Below are 11,555 nucleotides of genomic sequence, written 5' to 3' on the forward strand. Positions count from 1 at the left end.
CCCATTCCTGCTTTCTCACCATACCCCTTGATCCCCCTAGTATTAAGGACTTCATCTAACTCCTTTTTGAATATATTTAGTGAATTGGCCTCAACAACTTTCTGTGGTCGAGAATTCCACAGGTTCACCACTCTCTGGGTGAAGAAGTTTCTCCTCATCTCAGTCCTAAATGGCTTACCCCTTATCCTTAGATTGTGTACCCTGGTTCTGGACTTCCCCAACATTGGGAACATTCTTCCTGCATCTAACCTGTCTAACCCCGTCAGAATTTTAAACGTTTCTATGAGATCCCCTCTCATTCTTCTGAACTCCAGTGAATACAAGCCCAGTTGATCCAGTCTTTCTTGATAGGTCAGTCCCACCATCCCAGGAATCAGTCTGGTGAACCTTCGCTGCACTCCCTCAATAGCAAGAATGTCCTTCCTCAGGTTAGGAGACCAAAACTGTACACAATACTCCAGGTGTGGCCTCACCAAGGCCCTGTACAACTGTAGCAACACCTCCCTGCCCCTGTACTCAAATCCCCTCGCTATGAAGGCCAACATGCCATTTTCTTTCTTAACCGCCTGCTATACCTGCATGCCAACCTTCAATGACTGATGTACCATGACATCCAGGTCACGTTGCACCTCCCCTTTTCCTAATCTGTCACCATTCAGATAATAGTCTGTCTCTGTTTTTACCACCAAAGTGGATAACCTTACATTTATCCACATTATACTTCATCTGCCATGCATTTGCCCACTCACCTAACCTATCCAAGTCGCTCTGCAGCCTCTTAGCATCCTCCTCGCAGCTCTCACTGCCACCCAACTTAGTGTGATCTGCAAATTTGGAGATACTACATTTAATCCCCTCGTCTAAATCATTAATGTACAGTGTAAACAGCTGGGGCCCCAGCACAGAACCTTGCGGTACCCCACTAGTCACTGCCTGCCATTCTGAAAAGTCCCCATTTACTCCTACTCTTTGCTTCCTGTCTGACAACCAGTTCTCAATCCATGTCAGCACACTACTCCCAATCCCATGTGCTTTAACTTTGCACATTAATCTCTTGTGTGGGACCTTGTCGAAAGCCTTCTGAAAGTCCAAATATACCACATCAACTGGTTCTCCCTTGTCCACTCTACTGGAAACATCCTCAAAAAATTCCAGAAGATTTGTCAAGCATGATTTCCCTTTCACAAATCCATGCTGACTTGGACCTATCATGTCACCTCTTTCCAAATGCACTGCTATGACATCCTTAATAATTGATTCCATCATTTTACCCACTCCCAATGTCAGGCTGACCGGTCTATAATTCCCTGTTTTCTCTCTCCCTCCTTTTTTTAAAAAGTGGGGTTACATTGGCTACCCTCCACTCGATAGGAACTGATCCAGAGTCAATGGAATGTTGGAAAATGACTGTCAATGCATCCGCTATTTCCAAGGCCACCTCCTTAAGTACTCAGGGATGCAGTCCATCAGGCCCTGGGGATTTATCGGCCTTCAATCCCATCAATTTCCCCAACAGGATTTCCCTCTGTTCCTCTTCCTTACTAGACCCTCTGACCCCTTTTATATCCGGAAGGTTGTTTGTGTCCTCCTTAGTGAATACCGAACCGAAGTACTTGTTCAATTGGTCCGCCATTTCTTTGTTCCCTGTTATGACTTAGTAGAGGCTGAACCTACTCAACCTTTCCTCATAAGTCAACCCCCCTTATCCCCGGAATTAACCTTGTGAATCTTCCTGTTCCTGTACTGTGCTCACTGGAAATCAGTGGTCCCAGTAATTAATTGAAAAAAATCCTGAGACATTAAAATGTTTCATAAAGTGGGAGGGATAAGGATTAAAGTGTCTGTTGAAGTTCCCATATCCTCGGCACTGATTTTTCTGCACACCAAACCTGTGGATTTTTTCCCCATCGGAAAAGTAAAACACTAGGCGAGGGGCTTTTGGGATACCTGCGAGAAAGCCTGTATGTAATGGCGATGGAAAGTGAAGTTGGTTCACACTGATGAAAAAGCCACCCATTCAGGCCCTGCATTCTATGGAGATATTGTGGTACTAGTTTTAGCCACAAGAGGCCCCCAGTGAGTTGCATAATGAAGCTGACTAGTGTATTTGCAGAGAATTTTGACTCCTTGGCTAATGCAGGCTGAACAACTCCTTTTGTGTAGTGAAATTTTTGGATGAACAGATTTAAAGGCTAACAGGAACATCCAGACCAAATAAAATCATCATGAATTATTGAGTGTGGAGTGGAAGTTAAGCTATGGTTATCTAAAGCTTTGGTTAAACCCCACTTAGAATACTGCATCCAATTCTGGGCACCGCACCTTAGAAAGGATCTGCCCTGTATTGGCCTTGGAGGTGGCACAGCACAGATTCACCAGAATGATGGCCTAGACGAGGATTGTTATCCATTGAGTGAGTATAGATGATTGAGTGAACTAATTGAGGTGTTTAAGATGATTACAGGATTGTATATGGTCAATAAGAGAGAGGAAGGGGGCATAATCTTAAAATTAGAGCAAGGCCATTTAGGGCTGATGTCAGAAAGCACTCAACACAAGGGGTGGTGTAAATCTGGAACTCTTTTCCACACATGCATATGTTAATGCTGGGGGCTCAATTGAAAAATTCAAAACTGAGATTAATAGATTTTTGTTCGGCAAATACGATGTTGGAGGTAAGATAATTGCTAGCCTTTTTTTTTTAAATGGCTTATCTGTCCACTTATGTTGTTCCAACATCGTTGTTTTAAATCGGGGTCTCCGGATCTTGACATGTCTACAGGATTCAGATTTTTAAGCTATCTGTTAAGTATTTGACTTTCCAACACATTTCCATCGCTGTACACACCATTGTTCAGTGTAGCGCAGAAAGATCTGAAAATCACTAGAAAATGCTCTTATTGAACACATCTGTCTTTCTATCCAGTGATCTTTCCTATTAAAATGGCAATATTAAGACACTCCAACTGCCTTGATGAATAGAACGTTCAAATATTAAGAGCAGAAATCGTACACCATATTTTATTTATTTGCTTTGGATTGAGTTTAGGTGCATGGCTTGAAATGATGCCTGCACTTTTCCTATGTGGCTGCTGACTTCAAATTTTTGTTAACTGAGAAGAAGAAAGGCCTGCATTTATATAGCGCCTTTCATGACCTCAGGACATCCCGAAGCGCTTTGCAACCAAGTACTTTTGAAGCGTAGCTACTGTTGTAATGGAGGCAACGTGGCAGCCAATTTGCACACAGCAAGCTCCCACAAACAACAGAGAGAAATGACCAGATAATCTGTTCTAGTCAGGCGGGTTGAGGACTAAATAGTGCCCTGCCATTCTCGCAAATAGTGCTATGTGATCTGTTGTGTTCACCCGAGGGGGCAGACGGAGCCTTGGTTTAACATCTCGTCTGAAAGATGGCACCTCCGGCAGCGCGGCACTCCCTCAGCACTGCATTGGAGCGTCAGCCTGGGTTACGTTCTTAAGCCTCTGGAGTGGGACTTGAACCCACAACTTTCTGACTGAGGTGAGAATGCTACCCACTGAGCCAAGCTGACATTTTTAAGAAGTTCTGGCACTGCTGTTTGTTTTGGATGAGTTGGAGACATGTTCACAAGTGGGCTTCACGTTGTGTAACAAGTATCGTTGAAGAAATCTGCTGTGGAGTTGAAAGCGCAGCAGTAAACACGGTACTGTAATTCAATATGGAATATTTTAAACCACAAATGCTTTTGGCTCCCTTGATTCTGTGATCAGGGAGACGCATAACAGTTCATGTATTTATATAATACTCACTTAGAAATGTAATGTCACATGTTATTTGGGTGAGAGTATTACTAACAGTTGTCCTTTTTATCATTTTCAGGAAACCCAGCGTTTGAGCGCAGAGCCAGTGCCTGGTATACAGGCGGAAGCAGATGAATCCAATGCACGCTACTTTCATGTTGTTATAGCTGGTCCACAGGACTCCCCGTTTGAGGGTGGAACTTTTAAACTTGAACTATTTCTTCCACAAGAATATCCTATGGCTGCTCCAAAGGTTCGCTTCATGACCAAAATATATCACCCAAATGTAGACAAGCTGGGCAGAATCTGTTTAGATATTCTGAAAGGTAATCGCTGCTTTCAGTGTCTGCACCTTAATTTTATTCTAGTGTACCTTGACAATTGCAGCCTTTGTGTGGATTTTAACTAGAGCGCTAATGTCATGGCTTGTAATGCTTTAATTCTGCAGATAAGTGGTCCCCAGCATTGCAGATTCGTACAGTGCTGCTATCAATCCAGGCATTGTTAAGTGCTCCAAATCCAGATGATCCATTAGCAAATGACGTAGCTGAACAATGGAAGAGCAATGAAGCCCAAGCCATAGAGACAGGTACCTGTGGTTGTTTAATATTCTGCTAGTTGTTTAAATCTCTTGTGGCCTTTCTATTCCAATTGTATCAATTAAAGATAAAGCTATCTCTGACCATTTCCTTGTATCATTATCGACCCACATTTCCCTTCTAAAATCCAAAGCTACTTCCTTCTGCATCCTCCCCTGGAAAAAAACTCTCCAAACTCATATATCAACTCAAAACTGTCCAACTACCCTCTTTTAACAATGGCATTTCTTCAGCCACCGATCTGCTCAATCACACCCTCACTACCACCTTTGATGCCCTATTAAAATTATTACTCTCTCCCATCCTTACTGTTCCCCCGGTACAGCCCTCATCTTCGCTCCCACAAGTCAAAAGGGCGCAGACTTAAACGAATGTAGCGGACAACTGGTTTAGCCATTCACCACCAGATCTGGCTTGACCACATAAAGCATTATCGGGTCCTGCTCTTGTCTATAAAAACTGCTCACTATTCCAGGATCATTCTGCATTGCAAAAATAACCCCCGGCTACTATTCTCCACTACTAACTGTCTCCTTAAACCCCTCCCACCTGTCTCCACCACACTCACCTCCAACAATAAGTGTGAGGAGCTCATGGATGACTTTGTCTCAAAGATTAAGACCATCCGATCAGCTGCCTCTGTGTTCCCTTCCTTCACCTAGCTCACAGGGCCAAATTTCACCTGACACACCCCCCTGCCCGAGCCCTAAACTTGTATCTTTCTCTAGTTTCTCTTTGATCTCCCCCCTTAATCTCTCCAAACTCTTCCTGTCCATGAGACCCACTTCCTGCTCTCTTGACCCTATTCCCACTAAACTGCTGACCACCAACTTCCATTTTGGCTCCTATGTTAGCCAACATTGTTAACTGTTCTCGTTCCTCGGGTACTGACCGCCTCTCCTTCAAATCTGCCGTCATCACCCCTCTCAAAAAACCAACCCTTGACCCCACTTTGCTTGCTAGCTATCTCCCCATCTCCAACCTCTCTCCTCTCCAAAATACAGGCAACTCTCGATTATCCAGGGCCCTCAGGGATCGGGCTATTCTGGGTAAATGATTTTGCCGCTAGGCCGAGTGCATGTACTTGCCGAGAATGTTTGGGTCCCAAATTTATACTTTAATGCTAAATTAACTTGCTGGAGTCAACGACCCCTCCCTCAAATCAATGTTGAAACTAGTTAGAACACCAACTCGACGAGCCTAATCCCCAATCCTCCGGCAGTCATCGGTCAGCGGAGAAAGAGCACAGACAAGCCGGACGGTGCCAGCATGCAGGGTCCCCAGATCCTGCCTAGAAACCTGAGCTCATTCCCCACTAGTGCCGTGATCAGGCCCAGCGGCGTGGCTGAAAGGTGAAATGGCCAGTCTAAAGTCTTCAACCGCTGGAGGTCAAATGAGACTCTGCTTTACTTACCCCCGAGGCCGGGCGGTACGCTCAGTGGTGGACAGGTGCAGAAAGTGGTCAGCACAGGACTGTGTGTGGGGTGGGTTTAATGATCATGTGCAGCTGTACACGGGACAGAATCAGTTTTTAAAAGTGCCTTTGCAGCAGGTTCTCCGTTAGATCCATGTACGGATAATCGAGAGTTGCCTGTACTTGAACGTGTTGTTGCCTCCCAAATCTGTGATCATCTTTCCATGAATTCAATGTTTGAATCCCTTCAATCTGGCTTTCGCTCTTGCCACAGTACTGAAACTGCTCATCAAAGTCACACATGACATCCTTTGTGACTGAACCAGGGGTCACAGTCTAAGGATAAGGGGTAAGCCATATAGGACCGAGATGAGGAGAAACTTTTTCACCCAGAGAATTGTGAACCTGTGGAATTCTCTACCACAGAAAGTTGTTGAGGCCAATTCGTTGGATATATTCAAAAGGGAGTTAGATGTGGCCCTTATGGCTAAAGGAATCGGGGGGTATGGAGAGAAGGCAGGAGTGGGGTACTGAAGTTGCATGATCATATTGAATGGTGGTGCTGGCTCGAAGGGCCGAATGGCCTACTCCTGCACCTATTTTCTACGTAAACTGTCCCTCCTCGTCCTTCTGGACCTGTCTGCAGCCTTTGACACGGTTGACGACTCAATCCTCCTCCAACGCCTCTCCACTGTCGTCTAGCTGGGTGGGACTGCACTCGCCTGGTTCCATTCTTATCTATCTAATCGTAGCCAGAAAATCTCCAGCAATGGCTTCTCTTCCCACTCCCGCATCATTACCTCTGATGTCCCCTAAAGATCTATCCTTGGTCCCCATCCTATTTTTCATCTGTATGCTTCCCCTTGGTGATATCATCCGAAAACACGGAGTCAGTTTCCACATGTATGCAGGCGACACCCAGTTTTACCCCTCCACCACTTCTGTCGACCCCTTCTTGGTATCTAAATTGTCAGATTGATTTCCAATATCCAGTACTGGATGAGCAGAAATTTTCTCAATTAAATATTGGGAAGACCGAAGCCATTATCTTTGGTCCCCGCCACAAACTGCGTTCCCTAACCACCCTCTCCCCAGCATCAATCTGAGAGTGAACAAGACGGTTCGCAACCTAGGTGTCATAATTGATCCTGAAATGAGTTTCCATCCACATATCCACGGCATAACATGGCTTATCATGCAACTTCAATACCCCACTCCTGCCTTCTCTCCATACCCCAGATCCCTTTTTCCGTAACATTGCCCACCTCAGCACTTCTGCTGCTGAAACCCTCATTCATACCTTTGTTACCTCTAGACTTGACTACTCCAACTCCCTCCTAGCCGGCCTTTCACATTCCACACTACATAAACTTGATGTCATCCAAAACTCAGCAGCCTGTGTACTAACCTGCACCCAGTCAAGATCACCCATCACCCCCTGTGCTTTCTGATTTGCATTGGCTCCCGGTTAAACAACGCCTCGATTTCAAAATTCTCATCCTTGTTTATAAATCACTCCATCGACTTGCCCCTCCCTATCTCTAATCTTTTTCAGCCTCACAACCCCACAAGATGTCTGCGCTCCTCAAATTCTGCCCTCTTGAACATCTCTCATTATAACTGCTCAACCATCGATGCCGTGCCTTCAGCTGCCTGGGCCCTAAGCTCTGGAACTCCCTCCCTAAACCTCCGCCCCTCTCCCTCTCTCTCCTCCTTTTGAGATGCTCCTTAAAACCTGCCTCTTTAAACAAGCTTTTGGTCATCTGCCTTAATTTCTTCTTTTGTGGCTCAGTGTCAAATTTATGTTTGTAACACTCCTGTGAAGCGCCTTGGGATGTTTTGCTACGTTAAAGGTGCTATATAGATACAAGTTGTTTTAACACTTTTTTTCCTTTTGCTATGATGCTCTTGTCCTGTGCTGCGTTAAATGCCTCACTTGGGCTGGTGGGTGAGTTTTTTCCTCTAGCTCTCTGGTACAGATTTAAATATACACACCAAGGCCATGATGGGTGCTTCCAGCTCCTGGCTTTCAGGTATTATGCTTGAGACCAGGAGTCCAGCTAGTAGTGTGGAGACCATCAGTTGGGAGGAGCTGTTCCCTGTGATCCTGTTGTCCTGTGCCGGTTGTGGTATCAGTGGCAAATGATCGTGCAGTGTCAGTTGCCACTGACTGAAGGTCTAGCTTCCTTTTGCTGGGATGGCCATCAAACAAATATCCTGAGAGGCAAAAAAACTGTCCCATTAATTTCAGAAAAGTCTACATGTGTCAACTTGTAGATGCCAAGAAGCTGGGAAATGCTATGATTTGGGGCATGAAGTTTCAAATTTTGTACTGTCTGGATACACTAAGTATTGAGATCGGTCATTGTTTTTTGGGGTGTGCCCTGAAATTTTGCGTTCCAACATTATTTCAGGTTGAGCTGCAGGGAATCTGGTTCTAGCGGGGTACAGTTGTGTACTGGTTCTGGACCAGTAATCTACTCTCCTAATGAGCCAGAGAGCATGGTTATCAATCCCACCATGACCGTTTCAGGTTAAACAAAATCTGGAACTTAAAAGTAACAATGAAGCTGTCAGATTATCGTCAAAACGCATGTGGTTCAGTAATGTCCCATAGCGAAAGAAATCTGCCTTCCTTACCCAGTCTGGGCCGTCCTAACTCCAGACCCACACCAATAGGGCTGATTCTTACCTGCTCTGTGAAGTGACCTAGCACGCCACTGAGTTCCATTAAACTGCTACAGAGATATACCCAACAGAATTGAGTGAGCACCTTCACCACAGGACTGCAATGGTTCAAGAAGGCAGCCCACCGCCACCTTCTAGGGACGGCCAATTAATGTTGGACTTGCCATGTCCCGCGAATGAATTGCAAAAGGACGTGCTTATTTGTACTGCAAAAATGGCCAACAGGCTCCACCACTTATTTCTGACTGGTCCCCTTGGAGGATAAGCAAGACCCTGAAGTTTCACAGGAGTGTGTCACTGGAACCGCCCATCCCAAGGTCCCACTGATTTTGCAAATTGTAACTCGATCCACTTTGACTTCTTGAAGTGACAGAGGACAGAGCTCCCTAGAAGACAGCAAGAGCTGGCCAAAGTGCCTTACCCAAGCTCAAGTGCATCATCTCCCTCCCTCCATAGACGGGGCATTATGTACGGATTGTTAACAGGTTTATTGGGTATGAAGTGAATAGGGAGAGTGTCATGACTTCTGGATATCATCCACTCCAACGATGTCCCTTGTAGGGCATTGGAAGAATGTAATGTGTTAATGTGTCGTCTGAGTTCCCTCTCTGCCCACCCCCCACGTCTCTCTCCCCCCAGCTTCTTTCACTCTTCTCCCCTCCCCCTGCCCCCCCCTTCTCTTCCCCTCCCCGGCCCCAAGGCTCTCCGACTTTTTTTTTTTCCCTCTTTCCCCCTCCCCAGCTGCTCGGGGCTCAGCAGGAGGCCCGGTCAGCTGGAGAAGCAGGCTCGCGGAGCAGCCGGGGAGGGAGGGGAGAGTGTCTGAGCCTCAGGTCCTGCTTCGGGCACCAAGTGAATGGAAGGATTTGGGTGGGGCTTGTCACCAGTCAGTCAAAAAAAGTGCAGTACAAATAGTCCCCAAAAGAAATCATGACAGCATCTCGCCAACACCACAAAGTAGGTGAGCGATTGAAGCTCCTCTTTCTCTCCAAACCCACCCCACCCCACCCCACTCCCTTTCCTGGGATGTTCTCAGCCAGGCCCTTTATTAGTGTCTGCAGCAAAGCTGTTGCCAGTTTTGTGAAAGTGAGTGCTGGCACTTTGGTCCAGGCGGGATCTGTCCACACAGCCAGCAATGAGCGCTGGGATTTTCCGTGTGTATATAGATGTGTTGAAGGTGTAATACTAACTTTATAGTGGATGATACCAACTGTCTCTGGGAGTATCACTTTACACGGTTGCACTTTGGGTGGTATTTCAGGTATAAATATCCCAGTCAGCTGCAAAATGAACTGCTGACTAAGTGTGAGAGAACAGCATGGCTTTGGATGTGATCACTTTGATTATTACTCTTACAAAAGGCTTGTTTGTTTTCAAGGGCGTGTGATCGGAATAGTCTAAATGGATAACTTGTTACTAATTTTGTTAGTCAAAGTTATGCACAGCTGTGCAAAAATATTGTAAAATGTTTGAAACCAGTTTCCACATGAGAACTGTCTGCTTAAAACTGTCTTTATCTTGCAGCCAGAACATGGACTAGGCTATATGCCAGTGGGAACGGCAGAAGTTGAATGCACACCACAACTCTTCTTGTTCTGCCAAGATCTCTTTCCTTGCATTCAAAGAACACAGTCTTAGAAAACTGCTGCATAAACCCAGACAAATAAAATTCTTGGTGTTTAAATGCATATTAGAGACTATTTGTCATGTTCCGATTCACTATTCAAGCATGAGCAGAGTCTATACCACTTTGCTTTCTCTTTTCCCCCCCGCCCCCCCCAGTTAATTTGAAAGCAGCGATGCACCTCTGCTTTATTTACAATGACTGGCGTTTTTTTTTCTCCGCACTGTGAATGAAGATCGGCTCAGTTCGTTAGCTGCTTTGTTGTGTAAGTTTATTTTTTAGGGGTTGTTTTTCTGTGATGCTAAAAGCATTTTGAAAGCAGCTAACTTGTACACAGTAGCTCATGCCCTTTGCCAAGACTAGTAACCTTTCCCTTTAGGTGCAGTAGATTAAGCAGCTTAGCTGGTTATTAGTTTGTCCAGTCAGTAAAGGAAAGGGAAAAAAAAGCAGCACATACATATCGTGACTCTCCAATGTAGATCCTGAAAAGGCTTGTTTCTTTGTATGGCTTGTCTTGAGGGTGGGTGGGGGAGGTTTCTGTAAACCTTTTGTTTTTTAGTAAACTTTTTTTTGTTCCATTTGGCTGTTGTACTGTGTTAATCTTTCCACGGAAACGCAATACGGTAAATAAATCTTTGAGGTTTTACTGACTGGTTTCATGCTCATTACTGCAAGGATCTACATCCTATCTTTTTAAGAAGACCAATGACTTTGTTTTTCATTTCAAAGCCCAAGGCTTTGTGTTCAGATCTTTCATGCAATCCCAGTGAAAAGAAAAAGACTTGCATGTATATAGCGCCTTTCACGACCACCGGACGTCTCAAAGCGCTTTACAGCCAATGAAGTACTTTTTGGAGTGTAGTCACTGTTGTAATGTGGGAAACGAGGCAGCCAATTTGCGCACAGCAAGCTCCCACAAACAGCAATGTGATGATGACCAGATAATCCGGTTTAGTGATGATTGAGTGAACTCAATAGGAAGTTTAAAAAAGAACTACTGTCTTGGAGCACTGCACAACATTTGTCACTGCACCTGTAACTCTGATTAATTGGTATTTATTAAAGGATTCAGTGATTAAACCACTTCTTTAATTGGACCTGTGATCTGTTTGAGCACATTAATGTATGTTCATTTCAGCTCTCACATGCTAACAAATTCCAGAGCACAACACAAATAAAAATTGGGATTTTAGAAAGTTTGAAATGGTACATTTTTATGTGAAAGTGAGCATGTTGAACAATATATAATACTTAACATACACACCAGTGGTCTGACCACAGTCCTCAGAAGTTATGTGCATTAATTGGCTGCCGTGTTCCATTACAGCAGCCAGACACTTCTGAAGTACTTAATTGGCTGTAAAGCGCTTTGGGACAACCTGAGGTTGTGGAAGGCGCTATGGAAATGCAAGTCTTTTTTTCATGACAACTGCCCCAGTCAATAGTCACCT

General features: G+C 44.9%; 1 protein-coding gene across 1 annotated transcript in view; it reads left to right on the forward strand.

Annotated features, from left to right (window-relative positions):
- LOC139278633 (ubiquitin-conjugating enzyme E2 N-like) overlaps window positions 1–10,750 on the forward strand; it is a 40,287-nt gene extending 29,537 nt beyond the window's left edge. Inside the window, exons 2-4 of the mRNA XM_070897640.1 lie at window positions 3,862–4,108; window positions 4,231–4,371; window positions 10,005–10,750. Of these exons, the coding sequence (XP_070753741.1) occupies window positions 3,862–4,108; window positions 4,231–4,371; window positions 10,005–10,051 (435 nt within the window). The 3' untranslated portion in view covers window positions 10,052–10,750. The remainder of the gene's footprint in view (window positions 1–3,861; window positions 4,109–4,230; window positions 4,372–10,004) is intronic.
- Window positions 10,751–11,555: the final 805 nt, after the last annotated feature.

This window comes from Pristiophorus japonicus, chromosome 13 (assembly GCF_044704955.1).
Source record: "Pristiophorus japonicus isolate sPriJap1 chromosome 13, sPriJap1.hap1, whole genome shotgun sequence".
Taxonomy (NCBI): domain Eukaryota; kingdom Metazoa; phylum Chordata; class Chondrichthyes; family Pristiophoridae; genus Pristiophorus; species Pristiophorus japonicus.